The sequence below is a fragment of the Takifugu flavidus genome, chromosome 16 (genome assembly GCF_003711565.1).
Source record: "Takifugu flavidus isolate HTHZ2018 chromosome 16, ASM371156v2, whole genome shotgun sequence".
Lineage (NCBI taxonomy): Eukaryota > Metazoa > Chordata > Actinopteri > Tetraodontiformes > Tetraodontidae > Takifugu > Takifugu flavidus.
The window spans coordinates 1,269,288-1,284,830 of NC_079535.1; the positions used below are offsets into that span (position 1 = coordinate 1,269,288).

Below are 15,543 nucleotides of genomic sequence, written 5' to 3' on the forward strand. Positions count from 1 at the left end.
TGGTATTGGCATCAGTTTCTTTATGAACACCAAATCAGAATGAATTGCATAGAAAAGTGTGCCAAAACACGGGGCCAAACATGCCCGCAACTCACAATCCTCTTGGGTGAGAGATATACTGCAGCCTGCCACACTATCATATGTGGCCTCATATACGTAGGGCCAAGAAGGCACCTAAAATAAGCATTTATTAAATTGGGAAGCTTTGTCAGTGCATTGCATGTAAAGGGTGCAAGTTACGAATTAAGTTATTCTTATGCATTTTCAATTTTTTAATGTAAAACTATCAAGCATATTATTATGTCAGAGGTCATAATAAATTATCAATGAATAAAAACAAAAAAGTGTGGGTCCTGAAGGGATGGACATGACAAGCAACAATACTCAGGTAGGTTGTGGCATTTAAGAAATGCTCAGGTGGACACCAGTTGTAAAGAGCCGGCGCTTCGGGAAGTTTTTCCTCAGGATCTTTTTGATCAACTGTGTGATGAACATGCTCACTGTGACAAACCCCACAACCGGACTGTCCTCACCACTCTAGCCATCTTCCTGGATAACCATTTGAGAGAGAGGGGCCAGCAGCACACATTCCGTACCTCCACTGTCTCCACTTCTTCCCCGCCCTTGGAGCAGCTTCAATTGCCTGCATTGTTGTGTATTGGCAATATGGTTCTCCCTCTCTGAGCTCTGATTGCCTCAGGGGTCCAAGAGAGCCTGTTGGATGAGAACCTGGAGGTTCAGGATGGCTGCTCACTGGAGCCACTACCGACTACCATCACAGTCACTGCTCTGGATGGGGGAGTGGCAGCGATCTATACCTCCAATCAAACCCAAACTTGACTACAGTTCATTTGAAAGTCTGACTTAACCCATCTGAACTGGAGGGCAGAAAAGCCACTTTTGTTTGTAGTTGTATATCGACCCCCTTTGGGGCCACTTTCAGATTTCCTGTCTGAGTTTTCTGACTTCCTGTCTGGCTACTTAGAACAGAAAGTCATCATTGTTGTTAACTTTAATATCCATGAAGACATTGTAAATGAAAGTTTTAGGAATGGTTTTATTTCATGACTAGAGCAAGTTGGTTTCTTTCAACATATAAACCAACTCATAGCTTTAATCACAGTCTCGATCTGCTTCTGCCTTATGGTGTTGAGGTATAACATGCGTCAGTGTTCCCTCACAACCCACTCCTGTCAGATGATTCTTTGATGACTTTTGCATTTATGATTAAGGACTCCCCCATGTACAGAACAATCTTACTATAACAGATGTCTTTCAGATAATGCTGTAGCTAAGTTTAAGGAAGCGAATCCCTATGCTAATCCCAGGACCACCATGTGTTTCTCCAGAGATCAATCATTATAATATTAGCCCTGCTGAGGTAGATTCTATTGCTGAAGGTGCAGCATCCTCACTAAGAATCACACTTGATTCTTTTGCAACCCCTGAAAAAAAAAAAGCAAATCAGTGGAGATGTGCCCCTTGGTATAATGCACTCATTAGGACCCTTCAGAAAGTGTGAAGACTAGAAAGGAAGTGATATTTTTGTTAAATAGATACCTACCATTTAGACTGGAAAGACTGTTAGCTTATATAAAAAAAAGGCCCTCCATAAGGCTAGTACAGCCCTTTTTTCTTCTTCTATTGAAGAAAACTAGAATAACCCCAGGTTTCTTTTCGGTACTGTGCCCAAATTAACCAAGAGTCACAGTGTTTTAAATCTGGACTTCCCTTCTTCCCTTAGTGGTGAAGACTTCACAAGCTTCTTCATTGATGAAGTTATAACTCTTAGAGGAAAAGCTAATCAGATCATCCCAGCTGCTATACCATTGCGAGCCCTTAAACTCCTTTACTCTATATATTTTTCTGAGATGTTTTCTTTAATTCAAAGATCTAAGTCCACCATATGTTTTTAAGATCTCCATCCTGACACACTTGATGAGTGATGTTTTACCAATGATAGGCAGTTCTGTTCTTGACCGAATCAGTTGTTCCTTAGCAATGTATGTATTCCGGTCCTACAAAGTGACAGTAATTAAACTGTTGCTTAAAAAACCATCACTGGATCCAGATGTGTTAGCAAATTATAAGCCTATAGCCAACCTTCCTCTTATCTCCACAATTCTTGAGAAGGTGATGGTGACTCAGTTACTGGAGCACCTGCAGAGAAACAGCCTGTTTGAGATGTTTCAGTCAGGCTTTAGAGCTCACCACAGCACAGAAACAGCACTTATTAAAGTTACTAATGATTTTCTTCCAGCTTCAGATCATGGACTGGTTTCTATGGTGGTACTGCTGGACCTCAGTGCTGCTTTTGATACAGTTGATCACAGCATCCTTTTCCAGAGACAGGAATTGGGATTAAAGGAATATCACTAGACTGGTTTAGACCATATTTAACAGACAGATACCAGTTTGCTCATATCTGCGATGTTTGCTCATATCCGCCCTTTTCATACATTAGGGTTAGCCATGGAGTTCCACAAGGTTGTGCAGTTGGAAATGTTATTTGACAGCATGGAATAAAGTATAATTGCTATGGTGATGACACTCAGTTATACTCATCCATGAAACCAGAGGAGACAGAGCAGTTAGTGAAGCTTCAGGCTTTTCTCAAAGAGATAAAATCTTGGATGTCCTCAAATTTCCTTCTCCTTAATTCAGGCAAAAACTTAGGTCATGGTGTTTGGTCCTGAACCTCTAGGGCTAGATTAGATCCCATTATCACTCCAGATATTATCTCTTTAGCCTCTAGCATCTCTGTGAGGAATCTTGGATTAACTTTTGACCAAGATTTATTCCCCCTTCCTTAGAAACCAGCGCCCAGTCGGTACAGGAGGCTGACCCCCTCTCTATTTTTGGGATTAAACTTGAAATCTTCCTCTTCAAAAAAGCTCCTCTCCTCTCATACTCACCTACTAGGTTAGTGATAGTGTCATTAACATTTTTTCCTGATTCTCTCCCTCCTCCCCCCTCTCTCTTTGCATCTATCTACAGGTATTGTCACCTTCATAGCTGTGTGCTGACCTGCCAACCTCTGACCCCACTGACCCACTCAACTCTTGACAGCTTGTTGTAATCAATGTATTTGCATGATTTATGCCTGTTCTCTGTTCAATCTGTCCTCCCCCCTCTCTGCCCAGCAGGCCACCAGTAGGATGGTCCCCCCTATGAGCCTCGTCCTGCTCCAGGTTTCTTCCTGTTAAAGGGGAGTTTTTCCTTGCCACTATTGCTTGATGGGGGTCAGGCCCTGGGATTCTGTAAAGTGCCTAGAAACAATTTTGATTGCAAGAGACACTATATAAATAAAGATTGATTGATTGAGAAATACAATCCCCTTCTAGGTGGAACACACCCTCCTGTCCCCCATTTTAAAATCAGGTAGCACCACCCCAGTTTGCCACTCCAAAGGCACTGTCCCTGACTGCCAAACGATGTCTCAGAGGAGTGTCAACCAAGATAGCGACACAGCATCTAGAAACTCAAGTTACTCACAATGGATCTTATTAGGCCCTGACATCTTGCCACCATGAAGCTCAATAAGTACTTTTGTGAGGCTTCCACCTCACAATTCTTTTGAGGCCAACCCATAGTTATTTTCCATGGCCTCATCAAGCATGAACTGATAGAACACCTTCTTCAGCTTGACAGCATCTCTTTCTTCCTGTGTCCGCCATCGTGTTTGGGGTTTGCCGAAACATCTGGCTTCATAGACCTTGCATCCACAGCTACAAACAGTCATCAACAAAGGAGGCAAAGAACACTCCACTCCAACTCAATGTTCTTAGCCTCCCTTTGAAACTGGGAGCTCTCCCAGAGGTGGGAGCTGAAGTTGTCCCTGACAGAGGGCTAGCTGTTCCCAACAGCCCCACACAATACATTTGGGTATGCCAGGCCTATCTAATTTTCTCCACCACTACCAGCTCCACGTCACCATCAGGGGATTATCGGTTGACAGCTCAGCCCACTCTTTACCCAAGTGACATGCAGCTGGAGATCAGATGAGACGACAACAAAGTCGATCATCGGGCTACAGCCTAGGGCGTCCTGGTGCCAGGTTCACTGATGGAAACTCATATTCGAACATGTTTTTATTTATGGACAAGATTAGCCCAGAACCAGAATTTGTGTGGCCCGTCACCTAGGACCTGTTTTCCCTGGGAGACTCCACTAGGGGCATAATGGCCCCAATAACTTAACCCCTTCACCACAGTAAGGTGGTAGTTCAAGGAGGTACAATATTGAAAAAATATATTTATAAAGTTATAAAATATTTGCAAATTAATTAATGGATTGATTGTAATGTAGTTCAGATATAATACATGTGTTGAATGGTAATTTCTCCAGTTACTATTGTGCAAAAAATTTCATAGAATTCATTTAAATGTATTAGTGCTTTTTAGTTGCACTTGTGCTGACTATTTTATAGCATATGTAATTCTCATCAGCAGACTACAATTGTAGAAAAAAATACACTCACTGTTGGACCTGATCTTGCCTTCTCAACTGCCTTAATTCTTAATGGCATAGTTTCAACAAGGTGTAGGAAACATTGCTCAGAGATATTGTTCCATATGGAAATGGTCACATCAGGCAGTTGCTACAGATTTCTCAGCTGCACATCCATGATGTAAATTTGCTATTCTACCACATCCCAAAAGTATTGTTCTATTTGTGACATCATTAATGTTTAACTGAGCATGTGGGTCATATGAGTTGTTCAATGTGGTGTTCTGCAAACAAAAAACAATCAGAATTGAGCATTATTGCCTGTAGATTGAATGTAGCCTTGGAGAAGAGACCAAATCATATCAACCCTTACTGACCTTCAATGGTAAAATACCAGTGAAAGCCAGCAAAGATTGGTGTCCTTTACTTAAGACTTGATTTTATGATTATACTACTTGTTTCAAAGATTTAAATGGCCAGGGTTTCACTTATATCCGTGATCTGTTAACACCCTATGATGCCGATTGCTGCCTGTTAACCTCCAGCAAGGACCTCCTTAGGGGTCCCAATACTTGCCTGATCACCAAAAGAGACAGGGCATTTGCTGCTCGCATCCCTCAACTGTGGAACTTCCTGCCTGGACCTCTCAGAGAGGTCGACTCAGTGTCCACTTTTAAATCTTAAAAATCACTCTCTTGCATTGTTTCATCTATTTTAAATTTCAAATTTTGATTGTATTTTGTTGTCCCTCAATGTTATTGCATTGTTTTTGTCATTAAGAATTTTTTAACTTGGTTTTGAAAGGTGGTATATAAAATTTTTATCAAAATATTAATTCTTTTAAAAAGGTACCCTAAATTATACCCAAGTCTAAATGATTTTGGTGTTACAGTTGAGTTTAAACATATGCAGTTTTACTGCAAGCTGAATGAAGGGGATGAGATGTGTGGTGCAGATTGCTATTACTTATGTCTGAGAAGTCAGTTCTCTGATGTTTCAATGCTGGCCTATTTTAACAACATAAGCCACTTTTGCTATTCCTACATCTACTAAGAAGCGAATTTCTACATTGGTTAAAAGAGGTTGTTCTGGGGTGATAGTATAGCACGAAGGCTGTCCAAACTATTACATAATATTCCAGAAGTACAGTGAGTTAGATGTGTGTTCAAAATAAGCATGATTTGAACTGGTAAATGTGAATAAAAACACTTACCTTTAAGGTAGAAAGGTTTCTTCATACCATCTGGAAATCTGGACTTCCGGTCCACACCATAGGATTGCCGTGAACCATTATCTCCATGACTATATCTACCTCTGTCTCTTCGGGTAGGATCAGCTGCCATTTTATCGCGCATTGCCTTGGCACGTTCTGACTCTAGTGCAATTGCCTTTTCCAATAAGGAAAGGTTACCCTTTGTCATGTCAAACATTTCTTCCGACCGATCTGATGCCACAGATGCTGTGTCCTCATCAAAGTTCTTGTGACACCTTCCATCCTGTGCACAGCTTGTGAAGGCCTTGGAGCGTGGGCTCAACTGCTCCTCCAGCTTCATGAGATTGTCCATGTCAGAATAGCTCCTATTAAGACTCCGTCCATTTGTTTGGCTGTGTTGATAATCCCCAGAGCTGTGCTGGGTTGGCTGATTGGAATCCCCGCATGAAAAATGATTTTGTTGGAATGAGCCATTTTGATCAGTTGTCTTTGTTTCACTTAGTTTCCGAGCTAGGTCAAAGCATTGATTCCGTAGGCACTCCAGACTACTTAAACAGACTTCCTCATCACTTTTTTCTATTTGTCCACTACAAATGGACATAACTTGCTTATTACCCACAGTATGTGAATTTGCACCATTGTGAGCATAATCATTTTTATTCACAGTCTTTGCTGCGTCATCTGCAAACTCCTGTCCATCTACATTTTCAGCCAACATTGCACCGTGACCTTGTGCCAGCAGTTTAAGGGAGTCCACTGTCTCTCGAACCACATCACTGTCAGCATTCAGACGGAGATCACTACCTTGAATCTCGACCCCCTTTCCATTTTCATTTTCATCATTATCGTCATCATCATCATCATATTCATCATCTTCTTCACGATCATCATCCTCGTCATCTTCTTCTTCATCTTCATCATCTTCCTCGTCTTCCTCCGTATTGGACAAGTTGCTGTTCATCTCAGATTCTGTCATGGCTCGATTTGCAGCATCTTCCGCAATCTTTCCCAGGTTTAGTAGTGACTTAGCCACAAGTTCATCATAATTGTCATACTCGTCATTGTTGTTGTCATCCTTCTCGGTCAGTGGGCCTGATTTTCCAGTGCTGCTCCGAGCTTCACCATTGGCCTTGACCCCTTCAGCAGAGCTCATCTCATCATCCTCTGTAAAGGAAAAAATAGAACAAATATAATCTCATTTCCACATTCTGTTTCACTAGCAAATCAGATTTCTGGGCTGGGTCCACCTAAATTGGATAAGGAACTCTTTGCTTCCCCTCATAATTTACTTTGAGAGTCTTAACAGCAGATTGTGTCCTGAATTGTGAGTCTATGTACAAAATTAAGTACAGTGGGAAAAAAAGAAAGATGCTCAGCCAGATGAGAATCATGTTGCATAGAAAATGTATGAGGTCTCGTCAAGGATGGCGCAATAAAGAAAATTATAGAGGGTTTAATTATTTAATTAAACTCCCTACCAAGAACCGCCCCACACCAGTCTTTGTAACTACAGGCCAATAGCGCTAAGTCCAATCATAATAAAATGTATTGAGAGAGTGGTATTGGCTCACACGCTCACCCTAGACCCTCTGCAGTATGCCTACTGGCACAACAGGTCTACCTCAGATACCATTACTCTCCACTATATGAGAAGGCTCTTTGTAAACTACAGTTCTGCTTATAACATCATCATTCCCAAGAAACTCACTCACAATCTATTTACACTCTGTCTACATCTCAGCATAAGTGAATGCCTTCTTGATTGTGACTGGCCACTATATGTCTCAGAGCTTGAAGTGGAGATGGTGAGCAAGTTCAGGTACCTAGGAGTACACATCAATGAGGATCTTACTTGGACATTTAACACAAACCAACTGGTCAAGAAGGCCTAACAGTGGCTTTACCTTTTCTTTACCTGTCATCAAAACTCCTCAGCAACTTTTACAGCTTCATTGTTGAGAGCATCCTGACAACTGTATCACCGTCTGGTACGGCAGCGCTAGTGCAATGACCTGCAAACATCTGCAGAGTGGTGAACACTGCTCAAAATCACCAGGACTAAACTGCCCTCTCTGCAAAGAATCTATGAGCATAGAGTTCACAGAAGACCTACCTCCATCCTCAAAGACCTCAGCCACCCCGGCACAAACTGTTCGCTTTTCTACCCTCAGGTCAGTGGTACAAAAACATGAAAAGCAGGACCTCTAGACTGAAAGCCTTTTTTCGCTTATGCCAGTTGCCTGTGTGTATCCACACTGCTTCCCCCTGTGAGTTTGTTGTCTCATTCTTACATCTTAATCATCATAACAACACTACAATATTTTGAAAGCCCTATCTGTCACTGCCTAAACAAATTAACCAGATAAAAGGAATTTGAGTTGTTTCATTTTCAGCCAGATCAACTGGGGATCATTTATGCCTATTCTCTCTCCTACTTCTCTGCCCAGCTGGTGATCAGCAGGAGGGTCCTCCATGAGCCCAGTCCTGCTCAAGGTTTCTTCATATTAAAGGGGAGTTTTTTCCTTCCTGTTGCTTGTTGGGGGTCACACCCTGGGATTCTTTAAATGGTCTAGAGACATTTTTGATTGGAACAAATATATAAATAAATATGATTTGATTTGAATTATATACCTCAATAACTCTTATAAAATGCAATTATATTTTAAGAAAAAAATCAAAATTAATTAACTAGTTAATCGTTGCTTGATGGATAATTTATTTTTAAAGGTGATTTAAATTTTCTCACATCAAACAAATGGAGCTAATACGATCGATAATTCAAACCATCCTATCTTAGCAATAGAGACCTTGAAGATATTAAATGTCTTTTCAATGACGTGCATGAAGTGAAAAACAGAATGCTTATGCCTTTTTGGTAAAAGAAACAGCTTCCAAACATCACTCTCAAACAACATCTCCAATCCATCTCAAGAGAAGGTTAATGAACGTTGCTGGGGACACAATAAACCAGAACTGTTTCTCCCACAGAACCAGATCTTAACCACTTACTACAATGATCATGACAAGTCAATAGAGGGCAATAAATATCTTCTCCCTAGTGTTGTTGAAATTTTTTTGTGTGTTTTTAAGGATAAAGGCTTTGTTCAAAAAGTCTATCAATCCACAGTGCTTGAAAATTTTATTGCACATGAAGCAGTTCTTGATACAGCTGCTTATATCACTGCAATCAAATATTTCAAAACTCCATAACAGTATTCTAGGTGTTCAACCATATGCTCCTTCAGGGACCATATTAACAGAAATGCTGGTGGAGCAACTAACCACTGGGCCAATGACTTTTGCCCTTCTTAAACGAGTCAAAATTCTGATCAACTTCAAACTGGCAAAGATCTGGGCTCAGGTCTGTCAACCTCTGCCTATTTCTTTTCACTTAAAACATTGGCTCTAAACTAACCTCAAATTGCTGGAGTCCTCTTAATGAATCCCATCGACCCAGACAGAGAAACACATTTCACAGCTGATAAGTGTTAAGTGTGAAGGCTAAACTCTGCATCAGCCATTACCCTTGAGCCTCTGGTCAAGTAGAATGAGCCAAACAAGCTAATCACCCTTAAGAAATACGTGGCAGCCAGTCAAAATAATTGGGATGTTTAACTGCTACTGGTCTTGATTGCCATCAGAGCAAGCCTACAGGAGACAAAAGGGATTGCCCCTTTAACTCATTAGAGACAAATGACTCTCCCTCTCCACCTCCTTTACCAACCAGGTGATTACTTAATTTCATGGCATATACAACCCACCAGTATATGACTGATCTGAACAAACACTTCAGGGCCACCTTTGCCTTGGCCCAAAAACCACCTGGATATACGTTTCAAAGGATGAAAGGCCTGTTATAACCAAATGAACTCCAAATGGGGTACAAAGTGTGCTACTACATCTTTGTCCAGCCAATGGGAAAGACCAGCTCAGGCACAGGAAGAATTGTTCACAAGTTACTGCTTCACTTTGTCACCAACAAAATATTCTCTGTGGTGTACCAAATGAAAATATATAGGCTATATAGCTTCATATAACTGATATTCGCACACTAATGAAAACTCTTTCAGCTAATTGGTTTACCATTGGAAGTTATCGCAGAAATCACAGATCCTAACCCTAATTGGTTGGTTGGAATGATTTTACCGCCCACCCCTCAACCTTTACAACTGCTGTCTTTGCCGTTGGTTCCCCTTTTATTAGCTTTTTATTAGCTTAGGCATCTCCATTATCACGGCTATCTATATGACTGCCATCAAGCATCACTTAGGGGAACTAAGATAACACACACACACACACAATTGCTGGTGATCACACTTGTGTATGATATGATACAAAATATTGGATCCATGCTTTAAAGTGTAGCCATGGACAGGATTCCTTTTTTTTCTGGTTTCATTGGACCTAGTAAAAGACCCTTTAACTAATTAGTCTTGAAAAACATAATTTATCTAACCCTATGCAGAGAAAATGTCAGACCTAGTCATATTTATAACCTGGAACCTTGTGCATAACCAGCGTAAATATGCATTTATAGGTTATTATAGGTTGGTTACAAACCTAAAGGGCCCACAACAGGGATCCTGAGAAAAACTTCAGTAATTGGTGATCACTAAGCTCATTTAACTTTTCATCAAGGTCCTCATTTATATGGTTGATGGATCCCTGGACAGCAAAGAAATCATTAAAATTCTTATAGGAATGTGCTACTTGAAGATTTAGCCTATAACCCCTCTCTACACAGAAGATGTCATTGATTCTTTAGTGCCTGAGAAGCCTTTCCAAAATCATTCTCAAATAAAGACAAAAGAGTGAAACAAAGAGGATGCCAAAACCAATGGAACCATCTGTATGTTGCAAGACATATAGTTTGAAGCAACAAATAACAATTCAGAAGAACTGACCATCTACATGGCCAATCAACACAACAAACCGAAATAAACTTGAAATTTGTCAGACTCTTTATTTTACTGTTTCTTCATATGTTACAATATAAAAACCATCTCTAAAATGCATACACATACAACACACACAAGAAAATCTCTTTTCTATCACTTGACACTTTTTATGAACCTCAGACCAAAGACCAGATCAGAACACAATCCCTAATCTACCAGTGAGAGTGGAGTAATAATATATATATTTTTTTAAAATAATTAGGATTATTATTAGTAGTAGTAGTAGTAATAGTATTATACCAGGCCTGGAATATTATTGTTGTTGTTGTTATTATTAACAACAACACCTTGTGATACTGCAAGCGCTCAGCAGATGTGCAACATAACATATTTACAACTTAATGGCATATGGCTTCAACAACACATCTAGTTATAACATCCAAGGATACCATGCAGAACAGATAAAACAAACAGTAGGAAACAAGTTAAAACATTGGCAAAAAAAAAAACCTAACTGAAAGGTGCCATAGTTAGTATGCTCGTTTGAACAGGTGGGTTTTGAGGGCTGATTCAAAAATAATCAATGTGTTGATGAATGTTCAGTGGAAGGGAGTTACAGAGGCAAAGGATTGAGTGACTGAAGGCTTTGGCCTCCATGATGGTCATGCATGCTGGAGAATGAATGAAGCTGAAGAAGAATGATGATCTAAGACAGGGGTGGGGGACCTCCGGCCTCCGGGCCGTATACGGCCTACGAGACCATTTCTACCGGCCCGCAACGCAATAAGATTTTTATATGTGCACTTATACAGTGGGACCGTTCGCTAAACTCCGCGAGCTGCGAGTAGCAGCGGTAGCGTATTTTTGCCTTTCGTATCCTGAAATTTCTTTCGTAACAAGATGAAATATTTTCCCGTTTTCTGAGATAAAACAGACGGTTATGTTATGTCCGAGTCAAGGTCAGGGTCAGTGAACACAGCATGTGATGTACGTAGTGGGCTGGACTGATTGACACGGACGAAAAATGCTTAGCGAAACACGCTAAACTCGGCGAGTTGAAAGGACAGATGAGTTTGGATAAAATGAACGCTCTTCGCCGGAGTTTGGAGGCTCAACAAGCAGCTTTCACACGACCATGTACCGACAGAGAATATTACGCGTGCAAGTTTTGTGGTGAGTGAATTAATAGCCACGAAGCTGAAACCTCACGCCGAAGGAGAGTTCGTGAACGTGCCTCGTAGCCGCCGCTGAGGCGCTCGCGCCGGACAAAGTAAAATTGTTTCAAAGCGTGAATTTTTTTCGTGAATAACTATTGAACTAGGACATACAGTATATTGTTATGATTCCAGTGGCTAACGGTATGTTTTTATGGTCAAGGAATCTAAATATGTAGTCAAAGTATATGTGGGACTAATATTTATGGTGGAAATCACAATATGCCAGGAATTGTTGCGCTTGGCGGAGGTCTGCGCTCTCCGAGTGCTTTCTGGTTATTATTATTGTCTTTATCTTTCTTTCTTTTCATTTATATTCTTGATTATCTTGTTGTATTGCAGTTTTTGTGAGTAGAGGCCTCGAACAGGCCCTTACGGGTCTCTTGCCTCAACTCTGCACCTCTTTTTATTTTGTATGATCATGAAAACATATTTTACTTGTCATTTTATTCTATTTATTTGGTGATTTTATATGCATGTGTGCTAAACAAATAATTCAAACTCAAATGCAGCAATCATGAGACTTAGTAACACAGTGGTTATAGACTTTTTTTTTTGTCTTTTTTTTGCATCCCTAGGTATGTGTTCATAATAGTATGGCCCTCGGAGGACTTTATAAAAATTGAAATGGCCCTCAATATGAAAAGGGTTCCCCACCCCTGATCTAAGAGTCCGACTGGGTGTGTTTAAGTGGAGGAGTTCAGTCAGGTATGAAGGGGTGAGGTTATGGCTTTGATGCCACTCATAAAATCAAAGAATGGAGCATTAAACCTGGAAAACACTAAAAAAGGTATTCTGGTGAATATCTTATTTAAAGTGTAGCCATTTCATTTTTACAATAGTTATGATGTTAATGGATTTTAAAATATATGAAGATGAGACTATTAGCATGAAATTTTAGTTGTTAAAATAATGTAATCCCTTCTTAAAAGTTCTAAAAGAAGGTAAGTTTTGCTTATGTCATTATTCTAAGTAACTGCAGATTTTTCATTGTTTAAATTACAGTAAGGATGTTGAATGCCCATTACACTTCAAAAATAGTGTTTATAAGGCAGATTAAAATTGATGTACATGATTAAGATATACAACACATATCAGAATACATTTACGATAGTTATTAGGTATTTGAGTTTTCCTTCTTGAAAGTATTTTCCTCTGGCTTGACAACAGCATTGCATAAATAATATGAGGCATTTGTTAAACAAGTTTTAAAGAAACTTGTCTCTCTTGCAAATACAGGGCTGCACCAAAATCCATCATTTTTGAATGAAAATTGCAAAGAGCATGATTACATACATGTATCTATCATTGAAAATTACAGATACATGAAATTGGAATACATGTCAAAATGTTAATTTATTTCTGATTTACTATGATACGTTGACAAAGTGATCTCACCTTGCCCATGACTTTGTTGTTTTTCCTCTTCTTCTCCTTCATCATACTTCACCTCCTCTACTGTTTCTTCCTCTTCATCCACCCTTTCCTCCTCACTTTCTTCCTGCTCCACCTCTATTTGCTCTTCTTCATAATCTTCCTCACTATCTTCATGCCCTCTCTCCACCTCATCCTCTTCATGTACCAATTGCCCATTGTAGTCCATGTAGCCCTCCAATTCCACCCCTTCTTCTTCCACTTCTCCTTCTTCCTCCTCTATCACTCTCTCAACCTCTTCTTCCTCCCGGTCATCCATGTCCTCTGTTCCATCTGTGTCATACCACTCCTCCATGGTTGAGTTATGCATGTCATCTAGGTAGCTGCTCCTCTTTGGATAGTTATCAGGGGTTTGTCTGTCTACCCTCTTTCTCTTCTTGGCCAGTGGGTAGCCATTCACACTGCAGAAGAGAGGTGACAAAGCAACCTTTAGCTAATAGCCACAAATGCTAGTGTGATATGTTAAGCACCACTACTTGCATAGAATGCAGAGGAATTTGATCATATAGAAAATACAGATACAGGAAAAAAAACAAGCTAAATTTTTGGACTGAAAGAGCTGATTTCTTTTGCTTTGCAGGAATCCCCATTGCTTAACACTAAATTAGAATAAAATACATTTCTTTTTGGTACTTTAGCAGTTGTGTATTCATTGTAAATTTTGTGAAACAAACATTTGTTTGTTAGCATTTTACATTCATTGGTCATAACTCATTTTTCTTATTCATGATTTTACATTTTTCTTATTTTTGAAGATTGTACATTTCAAGTGAGTGAAATACTTGTCAAACATAGTGTTCACCCAACAACATTAAGATATTCTCTCCAGGTTTGAACCTGGTGATCACATTAAGGAGTTAACAGTTGTAGACCTTGTTACAGTGACAAAAACAACCACCAGCAAAAAACAAATTGAGAGACACAGATATAGAACAACTAAAACTAAATTTAAGGGAGGCTCTCCCCACTAGCAGAATGAATCAGTGTCATGGGCATGTGATGCGTTTCTTTGAACCGAAAATGAGTAGAAAACAGAAAAGGACACACCGGTGACCACATATAATGAATTATAGACACTTAATATACCATATAGCATAAGACAATGGTCCCCAACCAGTCAATGTCACCAAGACACTCTCTAGTTAGCAGCAAAAACATGCGAGGATGGTGGATGCAAAAAGAGGAGATTACTTTTTTCTACGTAAAATCAAGGCCCATCTGTCTCGTCTGCAAAGTCAGTATGGCCATACCAAAGAAGGGCACTCTGCTAAGAGACGGATTTTCCCGCTAAAACTGCATCACACTCTCAGAAAGTGACAGCACAGCTGTCTGGTTTCACCAGACAAAACACAAAGGGTTAGGCTGTTACCATGGCATTTTATTGAGTTGCTCACATTCCTGCCAAGTCTTTCAAGGAGGGCAAAGTTGTTTAGGGAAGACTTCATTGAGGCTGCCAATGAACTTTTTGGAGAGTTTAAAAACAAAATAAAGAATGTTGTTGAAAGTTAATAATGTTACACGAGTGTGAGGGAATTGTGGAAGATATTGAAGTGCAGTTAAAGAAGGATGTCATGTTTCTCTTTTTAAAGGGCACACAAGAAACAAAGCTATTTTGAACACTTCATGGACATGAAAACAACAAATTTCCCTTCTTCAAGCTTCCTCATAAATGATTGTGCACCAGCTTTGGCAGGCCACACTAGTGGGTTTATTGCAGCTTGCAAACAGAGTGAATATTTCCCATATTTATTGTTAATATGATATTTAATTGTTGTATTTATCCACCAGCAAGAAAAATGTGAGAGGATTGCTATGTTGCAAAATGAAATACTCAATAATTTGAACCCAAATGCTCATATAGAACCTGGGATGAGCTGGCAACTCATTCTGGGGTGTACCCTGCCTTGGGCCATATGCAAATAGGTCGGCTCTTGTAACCTCCCTGTGACCCCAAAAGAGACAATGCAGTCAACAAATGAAAAGAAACAAGATTTAAGTGTATTTTAATCAATACATGCTAATATATTCACAGACACACACACAAAAATCAACTTAAGGTGTTCTGGTGTCAGGTTCACTGATGGACACTACATACTGTTTGATGTGGACAAACTGCGAATAGCAGAGGAGTCCATTAACAGAAGAGAACACGTTTTCAGACACCCCTAATTCCACATGTACTGCAAGTGCTCAATATATCAATGACCTGGCCAATTTGTGTATTTTAAGAGTATTTTAGTATTTCTAGCCCCAACTTGGGCTAATAATTTTTGATAATAAGTAGCCATTGTCAATAGCAATTATTTTTATGTCCAGCTTAATTTAATTATAAACA

At 39.8% G+C, this 15,543-nt stretch overlaps 1 protein-coding gene across 1 annotated transcript in view; it reads right to left on the minus strand.

The window, feature by feature from the left end:
• myt1lb (myelin transcription factor 1-like, b) overlaps nucleotides 1-15,543 on the minus strand; it is a 114,624-nt gene that overhangs the window by 41,799 nt on the left and 57,282 nt on the right. Inside the window, 2 exon segments of the mRNA XM_057058135.1 lie at nucleotides 5,663-6,826; nucleotides 13,173-13,609. Of these exon segments, the coding sequence (XP_056914115.1) occupies nucleotides 5,663-6,826; nucleotides 13,173-13,609 (1,601 nt within the window).